General features: G+C 43.1%; 1 protein-coding gene across 1 annotated transcript in view; it reads left to right on the plus strand.

Moving 5' to 3' along the window:
• LOC124798279 (probable cytochrome P450 6a14) overlaps positions 1–26,753 on the plus strand; it is a 100,171-nt gene that overhangs the window by 69,013 nt on the left and 4,405 nt on the right. Inside the window, exons 4-6 of the mRNA XM_047261602.1 lie at positions 2,512–2,668; positions 9,028–9,258; positions 22,642–22,893. Of these exons, the coding sequence (XP_047117558.1) occupies positions 2,512–2,668; positions 9,028–9,258; positions 22,642–22,893 (640 nt within the window). The remainder of the gene's footprint in view (positions 1–2,511; positions 2,669–9,027; positions 9,259–22,641; positions 22,894–26,753) is intronic.

A 26,753-nucleotide genomic window follows, 5' to 3' on the forward strand; every position in this document is an offset into this window, starting at 1 on the left:
ACCAGTGGTACGATGTAACACAGAATACTGAAGGGCATCCATTACTGCTTGTTGGATGGCAGGTGCTGATGTTAAGGGGTAACGATATGCTTGGGGCACGATAGGTTGATGCTTCCTTATGGCCCACCAGGCCCTCCACAACAAATATGCCTGCACTCAAGATGCCATGCAGTCCAACAGCCGTGCACTGCCACATCAGAATGTGAGGTGTGGGATTAGATAGTTCCATGCTTTACTAAAATTTGAAAAATTGGATAAAAAAGCTAGCAAGACACTGAGAGCCTCGCAGAAAAGTAAAAATATTTGACAGCACCTGCCAGTTTTCGTTTACTTAAAAGCACAATATTGCAATTGGAGATTTATGTCACCTACATGTCAACTGTCGAAAGGTGGCATTGACTTTGTTCTTTATTGTTAGTTCGGTTTGGGTTGACAGCGGATGAAACAGCTCTTAGGTGGCAAGTATACATAGCTTACAGTGATGGTAAAATTTATATTCGAGATAATTATTTTCATCTTAAAACTGTGTACTGTGAAATTAAAAAAAATTAAAATGTGATAGAGCTTTTCGTTAAATTACAGTGAAATGAACACCCTTAGTTGCATACAGACGTTGATGTAAGTCAACAGGGCAGTTGAAAATGTGTGCCCCGGGTTATTCGCGGCTTTACCACCGACTCCCGTAAGAGTTTGGGCACTGTTTGTGCATCCGCACAGAAGAAGTCGGTCAAATGGCCGGTGAGCCTTAACTATATATATATATTAAACATTAAACATTAAATACATAAATATAATTATGTAGATACTGTTAAGATAGGTGATGATGCTGATGGTATATGGAAATATTGAGGTTCACCATGTTCGCTGGAGATAAAATGATGTTTACTGTACTGGAACCATGAAAAATTAACAGAGGCAGTTCATAATGGATGGCGATTGCAAAAAGAAACAATAGGATAGGCAGGGATAGACCTAGGATGAAGTATTGTTGGCTGTGGCTGACAGGAAGCTTATATGTGGGGAGAAATTTTATACTTGGGAACTGGGAGTTGGTTGAAGTTCCAGAGGGATAGGATAGATCAGGCATGGGGGTGTGTGGGCGGTGGTACAAAGAGCAGGGTACTTGGATTGGTGAGTGCCTGTTTCCGTATCTGAGAGGTCAGCGTGTCTGCTGGCCACATGGAGGCACCGAGTGAGGTGGCGCAGTTCTTAGCACACTGAACTTACATTATGGAGGACGACCGTTAAAGTCTGCATGTGGCCATCCAGCTTTAAGATTTCCGCAATTTCCCTAACTCGCGTCATGCCATGACGGTTCGTTTGAAAGGACACGACCGATTTACTTTCCCATCTTTGAGGTAATTCGAGCTTGTGCTCTGTATCTATCGCCCATGATGTCAACGAGACGTTAAACCATAATGTTCCTTCCTTCCACGTAGATGCCCTTGGTTCAGTTCCAGCTACCAGGGATTTTCTACCCTTGCATCTACATACATACTCCACAAGTCAACGTACGGTGCGTGGCGGAGGGTACCCTGTACCACTACTAGTCATTTCCTTTCCTGTTCCATTCGCAAATAGAGCGAGGAAAAAACGACTGTCTATATGCATCCGTATGAGTCGCATTTTCTCTTATCTTCGTGATCCTTACGCTCAATGTACGTTGGCGGCAGTACAATCGTTCTGCAGTCAGCTTGAAATGCCGGTTCTCTAAATTTTCTCAATTGTGTCACCTTCCCTCCACGGATTCCCATTTGAGTTCTCGAAGCATCTCCATAACACATGAGTGTCGTTCGAACCTAGCGGTAACGAATCTTTTCCCCGATGTCAGAAGTCAAACGGGGCGCACTCAGCTTGATTAGGCCAATTGAGATACTTGAATGAGAAGCAGGGCTATAAGGTCTGAAAATTTGACAAAGCCGAGAAGCGGTGAGCTAAACCCATACGCCTCTAGAACTCATTCCAGGTAGAGAACGGCACGCCGGCCAGTGGACATTACATGGTTCTCCTTTTCTTTATGTTGGGCGCTGATTCTTGCTTTTATAATGTCGTGTTCTTCCCAGTCACATTATTTCTTGGCGCAGTGGACGCATTTTCGCTGTGCGTCGAAATCGAAGTAGGACTACACAATCCATATGACGTACAGGAACATCATTCATGGTGAAAGTGTGAAGTTCTCTGTGTGGTAGGCTGCCACACAACGTGGCCCCATCAGACTCTCGCAATTTTTCCGTGGATAGCACTACCCATGGTAGTGGAGACAGTCTCGTTACTACGCTCGTATTTACGGTTATTACATACAGAATGCCACCAAATAGTGCGACATGAGAATTGTATGGCAGTCTTCGATTCTTAATCTGAAGTTGTCCTGTATGTATCTAGCTTACATGTAGAACTAGGCAGTAAACGACGGCTGGTTCGAATATCGAAACAATATCGAGTATTAAATATCCGGGCAAAACTTAAAGATCCACAAAAAATATTTAACTTCAGGCCTTATTTTCTGTGCAGATCCATACAATATCTCCCGACGTGGATGAGTACTTCACCACTTTGGTGAAGGACGCCATCGAATACCGAGACTCCCACGGAGTGTCGAGAGCAGACTTCCTGCAATTGCTCATGAACTTGCGGGACGACCAGAACACCGACAAAACACCAGGATCAAGTAAGTACCTCTCAAATTTCACTCTTTGCGCATCAAGCGCTTCGATCTTACAGATGTATCTACAACGCTTATTTGAAACGAAATGAGAGAAAGAAAATAAGAACCAGCAACCAGAAAAAATGTCGACTCAAAGTGAGGATTATTTGTCGTAAATAATTGAAAATGAAGTTCGCGTAATCTTTATTCAATCAATCCTATAGAAGCCATAACGTATTGTATTGGTGGAGAGAAGCGGAAACTTTGTATATGTCAACGAATGCTTTACAGCTACTTTCACTCTGTTTAATTCTAGATGTTTATGCTACTATCCGTCTACACAACCGTACGTTACTCTTACATATGCAGGGTGTTCGAAATTCCCGTTACAAACATTTAGGATTTGTGGTGGTGGTGGTGGTGGTGGTGTTGTTGTTGATGGTGGTGGTGGTGGTAAGTTCCTATGAGACAAAACTGCTGAGATCATCAGTCCCTAGGCTTACACACTACTTATTGGTACTTAAACTAACTTACACTAAGGACAACACACACGCCCATGCCCGAGGGAGGACTCGAACTTCCGAAGGGGGGGGGGGGGGGGAGGGGACCCGCGCGAACCATGGCAAGGCGCCCTAGACCGCGCGGATACACCGCGCTGCTGGGATTTGTAGTGGGGTGTGTGTACTTAATATTTTGAATAGGAACCAATGTCCAGAAACGTACCGTTTCCGTTCTACGACGATTTCAGTTCAGATCCTTAACTGTCCACTTCTGCTTGAGGAACTGAAGTGAGCGTGACGCAGTATAATTATTAGCTAACAGTTCGAAAGAAAACTTAATGAAACATTCATTTATAACTTAAGCACATTTGTTTGTGTTAACATTTAAACATTGTATGTTTTCATTATTCCGAAGCAAAAAAGAACCCAGCGTATTGTATGAACAGAACAGTACTGATGCTTGGCGAATTGAATTATGTGCCACGCAGTACAGTTATTATGCAACAACTGGAAAGGAAACACAACGAAACTTCTATTTATCACGTCAGCACAGTTGTTTGTGTTAACATTTATACGTGTTTACATCATTCTAAAATGAAAAAGAACCGAGCATACTGTACGTACAGCATAATAATAATGCATTACAGCAGCGGCTCGATGTGACGACCACCAACTTTGTTACAGACAGTGTACCTACGAGCCTGTTCTGGTACACCCTCTCCATCCCACCTGGTGTATCTTCAATTTCTAGTGCAGCGACCAAAACTCGTGGTAGCAGATGTTCCTCTATCTCTCCAGGAGCCTCGTAAATTGAACTTGCCATGCGATCCCACAAGAAGTAGTCCATAGGAATCAAATCTGTCGATCACGGCAGCCACGCGGCAGGACTACCTCGGTCTATCCATCATTCTGTATATCGTCTACAGAAATCTTTTCGAACCGCACGTGAGAAGTGAGGTGTTGCACCTTCTTGCTGAAACCACGTATCCTGACGGACATTCAGTGGCACAACTTCAAAGAACGGGTCCTATAGGCCGGCGTTATATAGGAGGGTAAAGCGTGCAAGACCAGTTAGCTTGAGTGGAAGCAGGCATGGCACAATCACACGGCCGTCCAGAGTACCAATACCAAACCGGTCCTGAAAACGCCGAACAAACGTGATACGAGGGTTTTCGTCTGCCCAGACATGGCTGTTTCAAGAATTCAGAACACAGTCGCTAGTGAACTTACATTCATCTCTGAACCGAACTCGACGTGGAAACAGGGTTATGTCGATGCAGCGATGCAGGAACCACGTGCAGTAGGCAACGCATTGTAGAGAACCGACTGGGCCCACAGCGTTGACCATTTGTAAGTGGTACGAATGTAACTGATGCTAACGCGGAACGTCCCAGACGATACTGTGGCAAACACCAATTGAACGCGCAGTTGTTGATGTACTCGTTGACGGATTCTCTTCTTCGAAGTTGGGCTTGTGATATTGTCGTGGAGCACCACAGTCCTCCCTGCTGACGGTGAAGGTACCTGTTTCTCGGAGCTGCTGTGTCACTTCGGCAAAAAGTTTGTGCCATGGCTTGCTACGTTGCGGAAAACGTTCGTGATACAGCCGACTGGCAGCTCTTCTGCTACCTCGAGCTTTGCCATACACAAGGAACATGTCTCTCTATTCCGAAAACGTGTACCGAACCATGTTTACTGCACTGAATAGGTCCCACAGGAAGGCAGACGTTAAGTGACATCAGCTGATCGCCCGATTTAGTACACGTCATCTTGTCTACCGTGTTGCATACCAGTACAAGCAGCTCTGAGACTTCTGTCTTTCCCTCAGTAGACGTGGACGCGTTGCACATCTGAACCGAAACCGTCGTAGAACGGAAACGGTATGTTTCCAGACATGGGTTCCTCCAAAATATTATGTACTGACTCCCCTCTACAAGTCCTAGTAGTTTGTAAGGGTAATTTTCAAACACCTTGTATTAACAATGGCTCCGATACACGTTACTAATGCCAGCCTTAATTTACAGTTACTTGTTGTAGTCATACCTATTATGTTAAGTATTTTTTGATTGCGAAGAAGTACGTACAGTGAGACACCACTTCACAGCACCACTGGAGACTAATTCTTGTCTCTTAAACAAATTACAAACCCAAACGACTTGCTGCGGTAATATTTACTTACGTTTGTCACCCATAAAAAACGAATTTTTACCTTTGTTGGCTTCTGCCTGATTCATCTGGAAGAACAGCCACCGAATTCAGTACAGCCCTGGGCTGCTTGAAGTTAGCTGTTGCAGGTACTGAACATTACAAACTCAAACGACTTGCTGTGGTAATTTTTACGTATGTTTGTCACCCATAAAAAATAAATTTTAACCTTTGTTGGCTTCTGCCTGATTCATCTGGATGAACAGCCACCGAATTCAGTACAGCCCTGGGCTGCTTAAAGTTAGCTGTTGCAGGTATTGAAAGTAACAGTGTGGAAATAAAAAGTGAACTTCAATTGAAACACCGATTTTATTGGAGAACAATCTGACAAACCCGGCATTGCCCAGGTTGTCATTTTGCCAGTTTTCTATTAGGAACTAAAACAAAAAATGAAGTTTGTAGTGTAATATTGAAAAAATTCATTTCCTTTCAAATTATGAAACAGTCGTACAAACATTCTGGACAGTTTCTGTGCGCTGGGCGCAGCTGCTTCTCATCTCTACAACTCGATTTTGTAAACGTATCTATGGTAACGCCTCTTCATAAGTATACACACGACTGTTGTTTTCGTCTACAGACGTTTGCGCTTCACAGTTGAAAGCTGTCAAAAGCGGTGCCAAGTGTCAGGGTTTCTCTTAAGTTGACTCCACTCTAGGATTGTCTTAGTACTAAAGAGTAAATGTACTAAAACTTCATGCTTACGATACCATGATATAATTTTGTAGGTGCATTTAGCGGCATATGCGGTTACTGGCAGCGAAATATATTGCGAATAGAGTTAGCAGCACAGAAGTAACAGATGTAAACGACATGTATGATGCAGCGGTTTTTCACGCAGCTAATTGTTTATGACGTCGTATCTCCTTAAGTATGATAGGTAGGTGGTGTCACAGCCATTGTTGCCTGACGGTAAGGAATATGTGTACCAAGTCTGGTTGAAATCGGTCCAGTTCTTTAGGAAAAAATGTGGAAAACACACACACACACACACACAGACACGTCGATTATTCATCTTGCACATCTTGGCAGACGAACAGCACTAAAGCCCAGCCAAATTGCGTGGCTTTGGAGTACAGTCTCGGTCGTGCGGATGGATTTGTGACCCCTGTCAAAAAGGGGACAGTTCGTGGTATTTGAGGATGAGTCATCGAGTGAAAAAGAAATGATATCTGACGTTTCCAAAGGAAGTGTTTGCGGTTCGTAATCTATACAAACAATTTAGGAAACACTTGAACAACCATCGTAAATTGTTTGTTTGCAGATGATGGTATTATTTACCGTTTAGAAAAGTCATCAGAAGATCAAAACCAATTGCAAAATGATTTAGACAAAAATTTGTATAATTCGAAAAGCGTCAATGGACTCTCAATAACGAAAAACATATTGTCTCCACATAAGTACTAAAAGGATTCTACTAAACTTCAGTTATACAGTAAATCACAAATCCAAAAGGTTACCATTTCAACTAAATACCTAGAGATTCCAGTTGTCGAACAACTTAAATTGGAACAGTCACCGTTTTATTGGCAGAACGCTTAGAAGACGCAGCAGGTCTATTAAAGAGACTGCCTACACTGCGCTCGTCAGGCCTCTGCTAGAGTACTGCTGTGCCATATGGGATCCTTACCAGAATGGATTGGCGGAGGACACTGAAGAAATTCGAAGAACGGCAGCTCGTTTTGCGTTATGGCAAAGCAGGGGAGAGAATCTCATGGATATCATAAACGAGTTGACAATTATTAAAACAAAGGCATTTTTCGTGGCGGCGAGATCTTTTCACGAAACTTCAATCACCCACATTCTCTCCCGAATGCGAAAATGTTTTACCATCACTGACCTACACTGGAAGAGATGACCATCGTAATAAAATAAGAGAAATCAGAGTTGCCACGGAAAAATTTAAGCCTTTATTTTTCCCGCGTGCTGTCCGAGACGGGAGCAGCATTTAAGTGTTAATTGGAAAGTAGTCACATACATGCAGATGTACTGTCACATTTTTCTACGATTACATTAGAATTAAACAAGCAGATTAAATACAGATGTTCACCAACGTTAACAAATATTGCGGACCTCTTAAGAACCCATACAAAGGAGCTATCAACTTTCTCATAATATCCTGCAAAGAACTCGGAAGTAGAAATATCTCACCCAGCCCTTTTCCCAGCAGCACAGGCGCTACGTATGGTAATGTAGACATGCGGCAAGTTGTCCAGTTATATTATCCACCACACACAGCACAATACGAAACACAACAAAACTAAACTCGCATTCTGACCCTAAAGGCCACACGATACTGGCTGGCAGCCGTGTCGCATTCTCAATACAGCCGTATTTAATTTAGTGTATGAAAATTCTGCTTTGTTTTCATTATATTTCATTCCTAATTAACTTTTCTATCACAGTAATTGCTTAGGTTCTGCATTTGTCATCTTGTTATTTGGTGGGTAGATAAATAAATTCTTTGGGTTTCCCATCCCTACATCCCTACATCCAACTAACAGAGAGGAAAGCATGATTCTGTGAAATTAATACAACAACATCATAACTTTTGTCTTCGTGCCTTGCTTATAGTGATGCTACATGCTAATCTTACTGGAAACTGCTGCATTTTGAACTGAAACGGAAGTTCGGTAGATGTGAGCAGAATCCTCAGAATAAATATTGTTTCTCCTCTATATTTTTCCTGGTATTATTTTTGATCAAATTATATAGTTTAAGAATTTTTCATGAAGTTTCCTCGTTTTGAGTTTTTAAATTAATATAAAAGTTACGAAAATAGAGTTATGAAGTATGTACCCCAATTTGGAACGTGTTTCATTCTAAACGAAACATGTTAAACTCAATAATAGAATTATATCAATTAATGAAAAATTTTACACACTAACATTTAAATCATCAAATGAAGTTTATACTATTTTAAATACACAAGCACCAACACATGAGAAAATCAGATCACAGAAAAAGTAAACGAAAAATTTTTGGGAAATTGTGTCAAACACCGTAGATCGCATTCCGTCGAGTAACACAATATTACTACATGGAGAATTTAATGCACAAACTGACAAAGAACATCAGCTCAATTCCATAGTAGTAAAATATCCTGCACATAAAAGAACCATGTAAACAGAGAAAGACTCTTGAACTTGTGCAGGAAGCATAACATAATATTAAAATCTATATTCTTCAACAAACTTTCTAGAAAACAAATTACGTGGGTATCACGAAATCCGATTTGTGGTGAAAAACTCCTCGATCACGTTGCTATAAGTAGACACTCTGCAATGGGAGTACTCAATGTAAAAGTTATTAGGAGTCCTGGTTTAGATTCAGAGCACTACATATCTGTCATTTAATTCAAGGTTAGGGCGTTATTTAGAAAAAAGAACCAATACCGACCCAAAACGTTTGACGTACACAAGTTGTCTAGAGAAAATGAGTACAAAAATCATTTGTAAAAAAGGATACTTAAATGTTGAGACAACTTCTAAAAGACGTTATTCTGACTGCAGAAGAAACTATTCCTCTTACTACAAATCCGCGTTATTTTCGTTACCCATTATTGTATAATTTTTGTGTAACAAAGTAGGTTTGTAAATGTCTCCAATTTTCTGTAATTAATAAGATAAAGAGGGGAATTGGAACTAACTGTGTGTTTTTTCTTTTCTTTTCTTTTTTCAGAGGACATAAAGCTGACCCTGGGACAGCTGACAGCGCAGTGTGCGGTGTTTTTGCTGGCGGGATTCGAAACATCGTCGACCACCATGAGCTTTGCGTTACATGAACTAGCGTTCCATCAAGACATCCAGAAGAAACTGCAACAGGAAATCGACGAGGCACTGCAAAAATCTGGCGGCCAGCTTACATACGACAATGTCATGAACATGCCTTACCTCGACAAAGTTGTTTCAGGTAAGCAAGTCTACTACGTTTTATGTCAAAGCGTCCGAACCAGATCAATTGGGAATATTGCACATTACTGTACCAGTAACACTTTAGTATAGCCAATACGTTCTGACAACAACAAAGACCAACGTATCACACCTAAAGTATTGTATGGTACTCATTTAGACGTCTTGTTCCTTCTAGATGAAATTTGAATTCATGATGAAACCAATCAACGACAAACGAACGATAATAGTCTGCAAAGAAGTTTATGGTGTACCCTTTCTAAGAATAAAGTAGGCAAACCTCATGTAGAGACTGCCTTCATGAGCAAAAATTACATTGTATTACAATTTCGCAACAATATTGTGGTCGTTAAACATTAATTCGAGTGACTAACGGTATAACGATAGAGGCGATGTTCAAAGAAATGTCCAAAAATGTACTTAAAATTAATTACGTGTAGAAGGAATCTGATCCGTTTTTTCTGAAAACTATTGTCTTAAACAAAGACCGAACTGAGCGCCAATCCCATGTAAATTAACTGACTCGCCGATGCGTGTTTTCATGTACTGTGGAATCTCGTACATCCGGGCTAAGTCATCCGCATAATAAAAAATCCGGAAATTTAGTAAAAAATGAAGGTGGCATTGGATAAATACCTTAAACACAGACGCTATACTTATTTTTACATAATCACATAAACTGCACATTATTTTCACTTATTGCGACCAGATATTGAAAGAAACGTTTGAATTTGGTGTTCTGAAATAATCAGTGCGTTTTTTGAGGCGGATTTCTATTTCGTTTATGTGCAGTAAGATCACGCAAGCGTTTCACCGGCGTTATTTCGATCGAACTAGTTTCCGCGTGACGTTCGAATAAAACCATTACTTTTTGCCTATGTATGTGTCATAATTTCATTAGCCTGATCGAGAAGTTTGTCTGTTAATGAATCATTACTATAGCCATTGTCTACACATGAAAAAACGCCGATACATTCGCCACCAGAAATCATGAGGACATTTACGTCACTAATAACTACACTGAAGTACGAAAGAAACTGTTGTAGACACGCATATTCAAATACAGAAATATGCAAATGGACAGAGTACGGCCCTGTGGCCTCTAACGCAAATATAAGGTAACAAACACGTGTCTGGCGCAGTTGTTACTGCTGCTACAATGACAGGTTATCAAGATTTAAGCGAGTTTGAACGTGGTGTTATAGCCGGCGCACGAACGATGGGACACACCATCTCCGAGGTAGTGATGAAGTGGGGATTTTTCCGTACGACCTTTCCACGAATGTACGGTGTATATCAGGAATCCGGTAAAACATGAAATCTCCGACATCGCTGCGGCCGGAAAAAGATCCTGCAAGAACGGGACCAACGACGACTGAAGAGGATTATTCAACGCGACAGAAGTGCAACCCTTCCGCAAATTGCTGCAGAGTATACCGTAAATATCCAGCAAAACATCAAATCTTCGACATCGCTGCGGCCGGAATAAGATCCTACTAAAACGGGACCAAGGACGACTGAAGAGAATCGTTCAACGTAACAGAAGTGCAATCCTTCTGCAGACTGCTACAGATTTCAGTGCTGGGCCATCAACAAGTGTCAGCGTGCGAACCATTCAACAAAACATCATCGATATGGGTTTTCGGAGCCGAAGGCCCATATGTGTACCCTTGATAACTGCGTGACACAACGCTTTACGCTTCGCCTGGGCCCGTCAACACCGACATTTGACTGTTGATGATTGGCAACATGTTGCCTAGTCGAAGACTCTCGTTTCAAATTGTATCGAGCGGATGGACGTATACGGGTATGGAGACAACCTCATGAATACATGGACCTTGCATGTCAGCAGGGGATTCTTCAAGCTGGTTGAGGCTCTGTAATGGTGTGGGGCGTGTGCAGTTGGACCCCTGATACGTCTAGATACGACACTGGCAGGTGACACGTACGTAAGCATCCTGTCTGATCACCTGCATCCGTTCATGTCTATTGTGCATTCCGACTGACTTCGGCAATTCCAGCGGGACAGTGCGACACCCCATACGTCCAGAATTGCTACAGAGTGACACCAGGAACACTCTTCTGAGTTTAAACACTTCTGCTGGCCACCAAACTCCCCAGACATTAAACATATCTGGGATGCCTTGCAACGTGCTGTTCAGAAGAAATCTCCACCCCTCTCACCCCAGAATTCATGAATTCCCTCCAGCATTATTTCATACAATAGTCGAGTACATGCCACGTTGTCCTGCGGCGCTTCTGCATGGTCGCTGGGGCCCTACTCGATATTAGGCAGGTGTACCAGTTTCTTTGGGTCATCAGTGTATGACAATGCACCATTGTTGTTGCGCAATGACTTTATTGTGGGCCGAAATCTGTAACTTACGTGCTTGTGATTTAAGAAGGGAAAGGCGTGTAGTATCACATAATTATTTTCAATAGAGTCAGAATACTGGCAGTCGGCAAGAAGGCAGCTAGGAAGAGGAGGTGTTCAGACAGTTTTACTTTGCCTATATGCAATAGATTTGACCAACTGTCAGAGCTGAATGGAAAACAGCCTCGTGTATCTGTGGATGTAGGGAACATGCAGCAGTCCTCAGCAATTAGGAGGACTAGGTTAGTTACAAAGTCTAGCAGAAAGAAGAAGGTTCTGCTGCCAGGTTGTTCTCACGGTAGAGGTGTGCGCCAGCAGTTGCAGGAAGTGTTGGGGAGTGAGTATCAGGTCACCAGCATTGTGAAGCCTAGTGAAGGGATGGCTCAAGTGACTGACAGCATAGGGGAGTTACGTAAGAATTTTACGAAGGAGGAGCAGGTAGTGGTACTGGGTGGAGCAGGGAACAGTCTTGATAGGGACGGAGAATATGATGTAGGTGATGACCTGATATAGATAGTTACTCAAACTGGTGACACTAATGTGCATTTCGTGCAACTGTTTCAGCGTCGTGAACGGCCTCACCTTAATGCGTTTGTTAGGCGCGTTAACATGGGGCTGGGGAGGGCGCTGATGGCAGAGGGCATGGGTCACATTTCAGTGAAGCCAGTTGGGTCTATCAGTAGATCGGGTTTCACTATGCATGTCCTGCACCTCAACAGGGATGGGAAGGCTGGCTAAGCTTATAGGTGACAGTGCAGTGGGTGGTGGTGGTGGTCGGGTCACTCATTGAAAAATGCCTGTAGTAGTTGGTGTCAGAGCTACATCATTTTTAGATTGAAGTCAGCTGATAGGTATACCTGCTTAAACGAAGTCCCTCTAACTAAGGGCTCACCTTCCGAGGATGTAATGTTTCCTAGTAGAGAAGGAATTAGCATATTTCATCAGAATATAAGAGGTATTAGAGATAAAGTTAGTGAACTGCTTATAGATGTTGACTCTGAAATTATTGGTATATCAGAGCGCCACTTAAATAATTTGACAATTCAGAGGCTTCCTTTACCAGGATACAGATTAGCTAGCTGTTTCTCAAGGAGTTTCTCGTGGGGTGGGGGAGTGGCTATGTACGTAAAAAACAGTATTCCATTTGAGTCCATAGATGTATCACGACAACGCACTGAACAGATATTTGAGTGTTGGGCAGGGGCAGTTGAATTTAGTGAAACTAAACTTCTAATTTTTGTTGTTTATAGGTCCCCTAACTCCGACTTCAGAGCATTTCTGCTCAAGCTAGAGAGGGTTCTTGATTCACTTTGTAGGAAGTACCAGAAATTACTTATATGTGTTGACTTCAATATTAATTTTGTGTATGATAGTGCAAGAAAAAGGATGTTGGTAGATCTCCTAAATTCTTATGATCTGATGCAGACTGTGTGTTTTTTCCAACTATGGTGCAGGGTAACAGTAGCACAGCCATAGACGATATTTTTATTCATTCTACATTACTAGAAGGGCATTCTGTTAGTTTGAGCGTGAATGGCCTCTCAGACCATGACGCACAAATTTTAACACTAAATGGATTTTGTACTCAAATCAATGTCATATTTAATTACAAACTATGTAGAAAAGTTAATCCAACAGCAGTAGAGAGTTTTTTACCCCTTGTCAAGGAACAATAGTAGCAGGATGTTTATAGTGCCGATAACATAGATGATAAATACAATTTTTTCCTTAACACATTTCTCATGCTCTTTGAGAGTTGCTTTCCATTAGAACGTTCTAAACGCGGTACTAGCAGTAATAGGCAGCCAAGGTGGCTGTCGAGTGTGATAAGGATATCTTGTAGAACAAAGCGGGAATTATATCAAAATGTTAGAAATAGTCACAATCAAGCTATAATAGCCCATTACAAACAGTACTGTAAGGTGCTTAAAATGTTATTAGGAAGGCAGAGAGTATGTGGTACGCAAATAGAATAGCTAATTCACAGGACTAAATGAAAACCATATGGTCAGTTGTGAAGGAAGTGTCTGGTCAGAAGCACAAGGTCCACGATATAAAGTCAATTTGTAGTAAAAATATTTCTGTTACTGATAAATCAGATATATGTACAGAATTTAACAATCATTATCTGAGCATTGCTGGTGAAGTAAATAAAAATTTAGTTTCTACAGGAAATCATATAACTTTCTTGGCAAATGCCTTTCCGAAATTGATACTCCTCTGTGATACAGACAAGAGGGAGACTGAGTCAATAATTAAATCACTGAAGACTGAGGACTCTCATGGTTATGATGTAGTGTCTATCAGAATATTTAAGTACGGTGCTGTACATGTTAGTCCTGTATTTAGGCATATTTGTAATTTTTCCTTTAGGAATGGTCAGTTTCCTGAGCGATTCAAGTACTCAGTAGTAAAGACGCTTTATAAAAAGGGATAATGTAAATAATTTTAGACCTATTTCTATACCATCAGTGTTTGCAAAAGTTATTGAAAAGGCTGTGTATGTAAGGATAATTGATCATTTCATATCACACGATTTGCTATCAAATGTACAGTTCGGCTTTAGAAGTCGTTTAAGAACTGAAAATGCTATATTCTCTTTTCTCTGCGAGATACTGGATGGGCTAAACAAAAGGTTTCGAACGCTTGGCATATTTTTTGATTTAACTAAGGCATTTGATTGTGTTGATCACAAAATATTGCTACAGAAGATGGATCATTACGGAATACAGGGAGTAGCTCACAATTGGTTCACCTCTTACTTTAGCAACAGGCAGCAAAAGGTCATTATTCACAATGTTGATAACGGCTGTGATGTGGGATGTGAGTGCGGTACTGACAAGGGTGCGGTGGCCCAGGGATCAGTGCTGGGGCCACGCCTGTTCCCTATTTGTATAAATGATACCTTCTAGTATTACGGCTAACTCTAAAATATTTATGTTTGCTGATGACACTAGCTTGGTAGTAAAGGATGTTGTGTGCAACATTGACTCAGTTTCACATAGTGCAGTATGTGACCTCAGTTCATGGCTTGTAGAAAATAAACTAACGCTAAATCACAGTAAGACTCAGTTTTTACATTTTCTAACACACAATTCAATAAAATCTGACGTTTTAGTTTCACCGAATGGGCATGTGATTAGTGAAACTGAACAGGTCAAGTTTCTAGGTGTTCAGATAGATAGTAAGCTGTCGTGGAATGCCCACGTTCAGGATCTTGTTCAAAGACTTAATACTGCCTTTTTTGGTATTCGAACTGTATCAGAAGTGAGTGATCGTTCGACACGAAAATTAATCTACTTATCTTATTTTCATTCGCTTATGTTGTATGGTATTATATTTTGGGGTAACTCTTCCCATTCTATAAGGATATTTTTGGCTCGGAAACGGGCGGTTCGGGCAATAAGTGGTGTAAGTTCACGGAACTCTTGTCAAGAGTCTGGGTATTTTGAGATTGATCTCTTAATATATACAGGGTGAGTCACCTGACGTTACCGCTGGATATATTTCGTAAACTACATCAAATACTGACGAACTGATTCCACAGACCGAACGTGAGGAGAGGGGCTGGTGTAATTGGTTAATACAAACCATACAAAAATGCACGGAAGTATGTTTTTTAACACAAACCTACGTTTTTTGAAATGGAACCACGTTACTTTTGTTAGCACATCTGAACATATAAACAAATACGTAATCAGTGCCTTTTGTTGCATTGTGAAATGTTAATTACATCCGGAGATATTGTAACCTAAAGTTGACGCTTGAAACCTCCGACGTTCAATTGCCTGTTGTAACAAACATGGGCCACGGTCGGCGAGCAGCATCTACAGCAGGGCCGGCCAAACGCTGCACAGTGTGCAGACGTGCGGAAGTGCTGCACATGTGCGCACGTGTGCGACAGCAAGCAACAGCGACATCTGTTATTAGACATGTGTCCTAAATGAACGGTGGCGGCTCCACTTCCCTGTTTATGTGGTACAAGCAAGAGCTTGTTTGTGAAAGATTTTTCTCGGTGATGAAAATGAATAAATCAAGGTTTCGATGAAGCATAAGCGGTGAAAATCTTCGCAACTGCTTGCGTTTGTCAATGAGCCGTGCTTTTGCGCACGATTTTAACTATATCATTTCTCATGACCAGTGATAAACGTGTTCGGATTTATTCCTTTCATAATTAAAAATTACTGATAACTAATTTGCATTATTGCCTCATTCTGCTCCATGTTACATTATTATAAGGAAAATTGGTCTTTAAACCGATTGTTCCAATGTATACTTACATTTAGGGGTTTCTATTAATGTGTGAAGGGCTACGCTAAGCTGAAGTCGATAAAACATAACATTCATCTAATTGTCGGTTATTATGCAGATTTCAGACGGAACTGATGAAATATATAGCAATAATGGTACTGAAATAACAGATCATCATCGAGAGGTCTGCGGTTATCATTCTGTTCAAAGATCAGTGAGACAGAAATTATGTGGGTGTAGCTGAGGGCACCGAGAGTTAGTTATAGGAGACCTTGCATTAGTTTAATGTTATTTGTAATCATGAATAAGGTTCGCTGGAAGTCGCTAATTTCTTTTTTTTTTTTTACTTTATTGTTATTTTAACACCTGAACAAACAGGGAGGCTGGCAGCGGCATGCTACGCCGCTCTTCAGCCATAGAGTTGACAATCACAGTACAAGAATGGAGAATGAAAATGAACATAGTGACGGGCAAAAAAACAGTGGTCACAGTCACACAAAAAACACGGAGCCGTTCACACTCGACGAGAAAGACACTGAAAACATGTTGACACGGTGCACATAACACTGATGAATCCGATGGCACAAGTGAACGGAGAAGCGTGACGGCGGACACTAAAAACACTAAACGACGTCACACACACGAGACACAGATGACGATGATCTCCGGCGCGCGAAAGTCCACGTAACGTGTGCGAGTCCGGGGACCTGCCAAGAGGGGAAGAAGGGTGAGGGCGGGTGGAGAGGGTGGAGAGGGGAGAACAGAGATGCCAACGGCTGAGGAGAGGGGAGGAGGAGTAGAAGGACAGGGGAGGGGGAGCCCGGGGCAGAAGTGGGGAGAAGGGGAGGGGAGGGATGGAGGGTGCCCAAAGGAACAGATACAGGAAGAGGGAGGGAGGATTAAAGTTGGTAGGAGGGGTAGATGGAGGGGAGGAGGACATCATCAGGGAGGGGGAGCTGGCGGAAGCCACCTTGGTAAGGAGGGTGAGAGATGGAGACCTGGCGGGATGTGGGAATACAGCCGTGGCAGCGGGCGGGGGTGGGAGAGGATCGGGGAGACGACCGGGTGAGGAGGATCGAGTTCGCGGGAGGTGTACAGGATCCGTATCCTTTCAAGGAAAAGGAGGAGGTGGGGGAAGGGGATGAGATCGTACAGGATCCACGTGGGGGGGGGGGGAGACGGATGCGATAGGCGATGTGGAGAGCATGACATTCAAGGATTTGGAGGGATTTATAAAAGGTAGGGGGGGGTGGAGATCCAAGCCGGATGGGCATAACAAAGTATAGGGCGGATGAGGGACTTATAGGTGTGGAGGATGGTGGAGGGGTCCAGACCCCACGTACGGCCGGACAGGAGCTTGAGGAGACTGAGTCGGGAGCGTGCCTTGGCTTGGATTGTCCGGAGGTGGGGAGTCCAGGAGAGGCGACGGTCGAGGGTGACACCAAGGTACTTAAGGGTGGGAGTGAGGGTGATAGGACAGCCATAGATGGTGATGTAGAAATCAAGGAGGCGGAAGGAAGAGGTGGTTTTGCCTACAATGATCGCCTGGGTTTTGGAGGGATTGACCTTGAGCAACCACTGGTTGCACCAAGCGGTGAACTGGTCAAGATGGGATTGGAGAAGGTGTTGGGAGCACTGCAGGGTGGGGGCAAGGGCAAGGAAGGCGGTGTCATCGGCAAACTGGAGAAAGTGGTCGGGGGGTGACGGCGGCGGCATGTCCGCCGTATACAAAAGGTACAGAAGGGGGGAGAGGACGGAGCCTTGGGGCACGCCGGCCGAAAGCCACACTGGGTAACGGGAAGGAGGCGGTGCTGGCGGAGATGCTGGTGGATGCGTCGGGTGAGGATAGATTCCAGGACCTTGCTGAAGACCGAGGTAAGGCTGATGGGACGGTAGGAGGAGACGGCGGACGGCGGTTTGCCAGGTTTAAGGAACATAAGGATACGGGAGGTTTTCCACAGGTCGGGGTAGTAACCGGTGGACAGGACTACATTGTAGAGCCTGGCCAGGGTGGAGAGGAAAGAGACGGGAGCTTCACGAAGGTGACGGTAGGTGACACGATCGTGACCAGGAGCGGTGTTGCGTTTTGTGCGGAGTGTATCAATGAGATCCTGTGTAGTGATAGGGGCATTGAATTCCGTGTGTGCAATGTTGTCCAAGTACTGGAAACCAGGAGCGAGGGGAGGGACAGATGTGTCAGTTTGATCGCAGATATCCGGGAAGAGGGAGTAATCGAACTGGGGATCATCGGGGATGGAAAATACATCGAAGAGGTAGGAGGCAAAGTGATTGGCCTTACTAAGGGTGTCGCTAAGTGCTCTCTTTCTTAAATACTAGCTCAAAAACATTACACGTATTTACGTGCCGTCAGTCAAGCTGCCTTAATAAAAACCCACGGTTGTTAACTGTATTGCTTGTCTTACTGGGTTAAACTGTTAACATAAAAGTAGACGTCTCAATGAGCAGTGACAGTAATGTTTAATACGCGAAATACCTTCCCATGGTTGGCTTGCAAGCTGTGGAAAGAGCACTAGAATTCGCCGGTACAGAGTATCCCAGCAAGTGGATAAAGCGACATCTGTGCGTAGAAATATGCACTACATGAACGCTGACGGCTGCGGCGTGCACGCTGTGACCCGGAAGTTGTACATGTGCAGGAGCACGGCACGCGTGCAGAATTTCTGGCCGGCCCTGATCTACAGGGACATGTTTATGATGACGACCGTGTTTACGAGTGTGGCTGTAGTGCACTGTTGTGGTTTAGTCTAGCTGTCGCAGTGTCCGCACGTAGCGCTTGCTGCTATTGTTATTCTGCATTCGTCTCCGCACGCAGACCAACTGCAGTACACCGTGTTACCAGACGTCTGTGATAGTGTAGTGTTGTAGGAACTGTGACCAGGGTGTATTCGAACTCTGAAAAGGCGGAGATGATACTCATCTATGGCGAGTGTCGACGAAATGCAGCTGAAGCCTGCAGGGTGTATGCAGAACGGTACCCGGACAGAGAGCATCCAACGTGCCGCACATTGCAAAACATCTACCGCCAACTGTATGCAACAAATATGGTCGTAGCGCGCAAACGGGTCCGTAACAGGCCCGTCACAGGAGAAGCGGGTGCAGTTGGTGTGTTAGCTGCTGTTGCCATGAACCCACACATGAGTACACGGGACATTGCGAGAGCCGGTGGACTGAGTCAAAGTAGTGTCATGCGCATACTGCATCGTCACCCCTTTCATCCGTTTCATGTGTCGCTACATCAGCAATTACATGGTGATGACTTTAATCATCGAGTGCAATTTTGTCAATGGGCATTAACAGAGAATGCGTTGCAGTTCTACCTATTTACCGATGAAACGGGTTTCACAAACCACGGGGCAGTGAATCTACGGAACATGCATTACTGGTCCGTGGACAATCCTCGCTGGCTCAGACAGGTAGAGCGACAGCGACCGTGGACTGTAAATGTATGGTGCGGAATCATTGGCGACCACCTCATTGGTCCTCACTTCATTGCAGGGGCCCAAGCAGCTGCAACATACATCGCGTTTCTACAGAATGATCTGCCAACGTTGCTCGAAAATGCCCCACTGGAAACGCGTCGACGTATGTGGTATCAGCATGATTGTGCACCTGCACATTCCGCAATTAACACTAGGCTGACCCTTGACAGGATGTTCGACGGGCGTTTCATAGGACGTGGAGGACGCATAAATTTTCCAGCCCGTTCTCCTGATCTTACACCTCTGGACTTCTTTCTGTGGGGTACGTTAAAGGAGAATGTGTACCGTGATGTGCCTACAACCCCAGAGGATATGAAACAACTTATCGTGGCAGCCTGCGGCGACATTACACCAGATGTACTGCGGCGTGTACGACATTCATTACGCCAGAGATTGCAATTGTGTGCAGCAAATGATGGCCACCACATTGAACATCTATTGGCCTGACATGTCGGGACACACTCTATTCCACTCCGTAATTGAAAACGGAAACCACGTGTGTACGTGTACCTCACCCCTCATGGTAATGTACATGTGCATCAGTGAAAAAGACCAATAAAAAGGTGTTAGCATGTGGACGTAATGTGCTGTTCCAGTCTCTTCTGTACCTAAGGTCCATCACCGTTCCCTTTGGATCCCTACGTAATTCAGTGCTCTCCGATACACACGATCGAACAGCCGAGAAGTGGTACTCAAGCGTCAACTTTAGGTTACAATATCTCCGGATGTAATTAACATTTTACAATGCAACAAACGGCACTGATTACGTATTTGTTTATATGTTCAGATGTGGTAACAAAACTAACGGGGTTCCATTTTAAAAAACGTTGGTTTGTATTAAAAACATACTTCCGTGCATTTTTTTATGGTTTGTATTAACCAATTACACTAGCCCCTCTCCTCACGTTCGGTCTGTGGAATCGATTCGTCAGTATTTGATGTGGTTTATGAAATATATCCAGCGGTAATGTTAGGTGACTCACCCTGTATACTGCATACTGTCATTTCTTGTTAACAAAATTAGCTTATTCCCAAGAAAAAACAGCTGTCACTCGATTAACACTCGGCAGAAACCAAACCTGCATTTTTATCGGACTTCCTTAACTCTTGTGCAAATACACTCCTGGAAATGGAAAAAAGAACACATTGACACCGGTGTGTCAGACCCACCATACTTGCTCCGGACACTGCGAGAGGGCTGTACAAGCAATGATCACACGCACGGCGCAGCGGACACACCAGGAACCGCGGTGTTGGCCGTCGAATGGCGCTAGCTGCGCAGCATTTGTGCACCGCCGCCGTCAGTGTCAGCCAGTTTGCCGTGGCATACGGAGCTCCATCGCAGTCTTTAACACTGGTAGCATGCCGCGACAGCGTGGACGTGAACCGTATGTGCAGTTGACGGACTTTGAGCGAGGGCGTATAGTGGGCATGCGGGAGGCCGGGTGGACGTACCGCCGAATGGCTCAACACGTGGGGCGTGAGGTCTCCACAGTACATCGATGTTGTCGCCAGTGGTCGGCGGAAGGTGCACGTGCCCGTCGACCTGGGACCGGACCGCAGCGACGCACGGATGCACGCCAAGACCGTAGGATCCTACGCAGTGCCGTAGGGGACCGCACCGCCACTTCCCAGCAAATTAGAGACACTGTTGCTCCTGGGGTATCGGCGAGGACCATTCGCAACCGTCTCCATGAAGCTGGGCTACGGTCCCGCACACCGTTAGGCCGTCTTCCGCTCACGCCCCAACATCGTGCAGCCCGCCTCCAATGGTGTCGCGACAGGCGTGAATGGAGGGACGAATGGAGACATGTTGTCTTCAGCGATGAGAGTCGCTTCTGCCTTGGTGCCAATGATGGTCGTATGCGTATTTGGCGCCGTGCAGGTGAGCGCCACAATCAGGACTGCGTACGACTGAGGCACACAGGGCCAACACCCGGCATCATGGTGTGGGGAGCGATCTCCCACACTGGCCGTACACCACTGGTGATCGTCGAGGGGACACTGAATAGTGCACGGTACATCCAAACCGTCATCGAACCCATAGTTCTACCATTCCTAGACCGGCAAGGGAACTTGCTGTTCCAACAGGACAATGCACATCCGCATGTATCCCGTGCCACCCAACGTGCTCTAGAAGGTGTAAGTCAACTACCCTGGCCAGCAAGATCTCCGGATCTGTCCCCCATTGAGCATGTTTGGGACTGGATGAAGCGTCGTCTCACGCGGTCTGCACGTCCAGCACGAACGCTGGTCCAACTGAGGCGCCAGGTGGAAATGGAATGGCAAGCCGTTCCACAGGACTACATCCAGCATCTCTACGATCGTCTCCATGGGAGAATAGCAGCCTGCATTGCTGCGAAAGGTGGATATACACTGTACTAGTGCCGACATTGTGCATGCTCTGTTGCCTGTGTCTATGTGCCTGTGGTTCTGTCAGTGTGATCATGTGATGTATCTGACCCCAGGAATGTGTCAATAAAGTTTCCCCTTCCTGGGACAATGAATTCACGGTGTTCTTATTTCAATTTCCAGGAGTGTAGATGTGCAGTATACTGCTGCATCCATTTTCAGTAAGCTAACACTCGAATTAAAAAATCTTAGCAGTAATCCACGCGCTTTCAAATCGAAATTGAAGAGTTTCCTCATGGGTCACTCCCTCTATTCTATCGTAGAGTTCCTTGAAAAATTAAGCTGATTCTTATTGTATTGTTGATGGCGTTTACTTAAACTTATGGACTGACATTTTTCGTGTTCATAAACATTTATTTTTATCTGTTATTACTTTTATGTTGTTATTTTTATGTACTGACACGTTCCATGACCGTGGAGATGTGCTCCTCAATTTGGTCCTACGGAACTTGACGTGTAAATAAATAAATACTGTTGCTTGAAGTAATTTAGCTCAACAACTCAAATCCTTATTGGGGTTGGTCGAACTATGGATAAATTGACCATCTCCAGACTTAAGCAGTGCAAAAATTCACTCCATGTTTTCAGAATCGTTAATCAATATTTACTGCAAGCATTTGAAAACGTCTTAGTAATGGAGGTACGAGATAGGAAGCAGGCACGACTGTTGTGATATTGTGCCACATCCCTCGATACAGAGAAGCCGTTGAAAGGTAACGTTGTATGCTGCTAAGAAACAGGCGGTGGTGGAGATGCAAAATCTGCAGCGGTAAAATGATAGGGAAGGCAACTGCCGCGGAAGCAAGAATTCCAGTAACGTACTCATATTTTGGTGTTTTATTTTCAGAAACTCTTCGCAAGTATCCGCCTCTGCCGATGCTGAACCGAGTTGTGACACAAGAGTACACCGTGCCAGACAGGCAGTGGGTGCTGGAAAAGGGCACCATGGTCCTGATACCAGTGCTGGCCGTTCACAATGATCCACAGCACTATCCTGATCCACAGCGATTCGACCCGGAACGCTTCTCAGAAGAGGAGAAGAGCAAAAGGCACCCTTTTGCGTACCTGCCTTTCGGCGATGGACCACGGGTTTGCATTGGTACGTGGCTGTCTTGAATGCTAACACCATCATTACACGTACCACGTAATAATAAACGTGCTTTCTGCATCGTTTTGCCAGAACATTACTGGTGGCGTGTAGGTCTTCGACAAGTACTAACCATAGTCACTAAAAGATGTTTCCTTCTTTTTTGTTCATTACTGGTGGCGTGTAGGTCTTCGACAAGTACTAACCATAGTCACTAAAAGATGTTTCCTTCATTTTTGTTCATACCTTTTACGCCAAACATTCTCGATTGTGATACGTGTTGTAATATTTATGCGTCCGTAATATTGTCCTCTCTACTGCTGTTTCCAGTAAAAAAAAAAAAAAAAAAAAAAAAAAAAAAAAAAAAAAAAAAAAAAACCAGTTTATGAGTGCCTTAGCTTACTTGCCACGAAATTGTCTGTTAGTCTGGTAGTATTTTCCGTGCGATTCTTCCACGCTTATTTATTTCCAGTACTTAATTAACTCGTTCTGTATCTAACCATGTATTACATATGAACGTTCTCTTGTTTTCTCATGGTCCCATTTCCATTTCCATGTACCCCTCTCATGGTTTTGTTTCTTTTCTTTTTTCCAAATTACTCTTTTTTCAATGAGTGACCCCTTACATGTGTTGCTTTGCTCTTAAAACAGTTGTACTGTTATTTTTTGTAACATGCCTCGAATGAGTAAAGCAGATATGTAGCATTCAAGTAAAGGAACCATCTACAGGAAACCATTTGATGTGACCATTAAACTGTTGATTTGACGGTTAAGCTGTTCAGTTTAACATTTGTAAGTGACGTAATGCCAGTTATCAGAGCGAAGAAAATCTCAATGCAGCTGCCGGCCCCTGTGGCCGAGCAGTTCTAGGCGTTTCAGTCTGGATCCGCGCTGCTGTTACGGTCGCAGGTTAGAATCCTGTCTCGGGCATGGATGTGTGTGACAGTAGTAATTATATTAAGATAGTAAGGCACACCACTTTTTTTTTTAAATCAATTTTACGGTTGCAGTAAAGTGTGGCTGAGCAGGCAGCCATATTATGATGCAATACTTTGCTTGGGTTATTGATTGTTGCTCCCTACAAAAGGAAGTGTGACATATTTTCTGCTGCTTTCTACAGACTTTTGTGTTGACTGCATAGGTGTCTGGTGTGGAGCTTTGTTGTCTGCTGTTTTTTGGATTTTTTGTGATAATTTATCAATCATGTGAGGGTTATATCCATTATTTAGAGCTATAGCTTTGATCATATTGTTTTCTTTATGTTGTTCAACTGGTTCCAGTGGAATTTTATGCAGGAGATTAATCATGGATCTGAAGTATGCCATCTTATGTTGGTATGGACGGCAAGATGAGCTTTTGATGCACACATCTGTGGCTGTTTGCTTTCTGCAAATTTCAAAGTAATGTTTCTGGTTTTTGCTTGAAATTTTTAAATCTAAGAAACTGATGGTGTTATTGGATTCATGTTCAACAGTGAATTGGATGTTATTTTGCATGCTGCTCAGCTTGGTCGCTAGTATTTCAATTTCTTCATTAGTGTCATCAAAAAGAATGATTGTACCATCTACATACCTTTTATAGTAGATTATTTTGCTGCTGATGTGATTGTTAGTTTTGAAAAATGTGTGCTCTAAGTGCTTAATGTAAATGTCTGCTAACTTCCCAGCTAGGCTGCTACCCATTGCCAACCCATCATTCTGTTTGTAAATTTTGTTATTAAACCTGGAGTAATTGTATGACAGCACCAATGTTAGTAACTCAATGAGCTCATAGATTTCTGCCATATTCAGTTTCCTATGTCTAAGCAGATTGTTCTTGATTATATTTATGGTGTCCTGTATAGGGATGTTAATATAGAGATTTACAATGTCAAGCGATGCAAATCTGGTTGTTGGTGGAATGTGCACATTTTTAATTTTGTCAATGAGCTCATATGTGTTCCTAATGGAGTAGTTGGTTTTAAAAGTATAATGAGCATTTAGAAGAGCTAGCAGTCTGTAATTTAATATATATGAAGGGCTGTTCCTAGAGTTAACAATAGGCCTGATTGGACAATGCTTTTTATGTATCATAGGCTGTGACTAAATGCGAGGGGCAATGGGGTTCATAGCAATGCAGTAATGCACTTCCCACTTAGGAGGAAATTACATTTCTTAAGAGTTTTCCTAAGTTTGGCTTAAAATTTAGAAGTGAGATCAAAGTCTAATTCGATTATGTTATTACTACTGAAAAATTCCATGGTTTTGTCAACATATTCATTTTCATACATTACAACTGCACAGTTACCTTCGTCTGCCTTCACTGTTAGAGCTTTACAGTTAAAAAGTTAGGAGTTGATACAATTCAGTGTTTTTTGGTCACTGTTTTGGTGTGAAGTATTTTTTAGGTGTCTTGTGATTATTTTATTGGCTTTGAAGGCTATTGCATTGGTTTCACTGGGATTTAATTGTGCAGAATCACATGCAGGCTCAGTGGATGCAATAAGGCTTTTAAGGTTATTGCCATTAAGATACAGTTCTATGTTGTGCTTAAGACCTTTGTTTATAATAATCCAAACAAAGTGTTACATCATAATATGGCTGCCTGTTCAGTCACATATTACTGCAACTGTAAAATTGATTTAAAAAAAAAGTGGTGTGGCACACTATATTAATATAATTACTACCGTCACATTATTCATGTACCTCATGTATGTGTTGTTGCCTGTTTATGGCATTGTATTTACAGAATACCATATAAGTAACATTCATACAACTGGCAACCACATTCTCCCAATTGCACGGTATAAAAAGCCTTCTGGAAATCTAAAAATATGGAACCAATTTGGCATCCTCTGTCGATAGCACTCATTACTTTGTCAGAATAAAGTACTTATTGTGTTTCACAAGAACGACATTTCTGAATCCGTTTTGACTGTTTGTCAATATATCGTTTCCTTCGAGTTAAAACTTAATGTTCGAACGCAGTATACGTTCCAAAGTCCTTTTGCAAATCGACTTTAACGATATATGCCTGCGGATTACTCCTATTTCCTTTGTTGGGTATTTTGTGACTCGTGCAACTTTCCAGTCTTTAGATACGGATCTTTCATCGAGCAAGCTGTTGTACTCGATTGCTAAATAAGGATCTATTGTATCAGCATACTCTGAAAGGAACCTTATTCGTATACAATCTTGACCGGTACTGTTTTAAGCTGCTTCGCTACACCGAGGGTGTCTGCTTGTAAGTTACTCATGGTGGCAATTGTTCTTGATTCGAATTCTGGAATATTTAATTCGTCTTCTTTTATGAAAGAATTTGGGAAAACTGTTTAGTAACCCTGCTTTAGTGGCGCCGTCATCAATAACATTCCTATTTTTATAGCGCAGCGAAGGTCCTGATTGCGTCTTATCACTAATGAGGGTGGTCTGCCAAATTTAGAGACAGAGTTCCGTTATAGAAACTATTAAAAGTACCTCGCATTGAAGTTCGCTCTAAATTTAGAGCTTCTGTAAAACTTCGCCAATCTTCGGGGTTTTGTGTTCTTTTAAAACTGGCATGATGTTTTCGTTGCTTCTGCAACAGTGCTCTGACATGTTTTGTGTGCCATGGGGAATCGGTACCATCTGTTATTAGCTTATGTGGTATACAGATGTCTCTCAGTTGCCGTCGATACTGTTTCTTTCAATTCAAACCACATCCAGCCTATGCTTACGTTTTTAGATTGGAAGGAGTGGAGACTGCCTCCTAACGTCAAGCCAGTTGTTATCTGTTTTTTTTTTAAATAAATGTATTTTGCTTTTATTTTTGGTGAGTTTGGATGTTATAGTATTCAGTCTCGTTACAACAACCTTGTGCTCGCTAATCCTCGTATTTGTGAAAATGTTCCGTAT

Source organism: Schistocerca piceifrons, chromosome 5, assembly GCF_021461385.2.
Source record: "Schistocerca piceifrons isolate TAMUIC-IGC-003096 chromosome 5, iqSchPice1.1, whole genome shotgun sequence".
In the NCBI taxonomy this organism is placed as follows: domain Eukaryota; kingdom Metazoa; phylum Arthropoda; class Insecta; order Orthoptera; family Acrididae; genus Schistocerca; species Schistocerca piceifrons.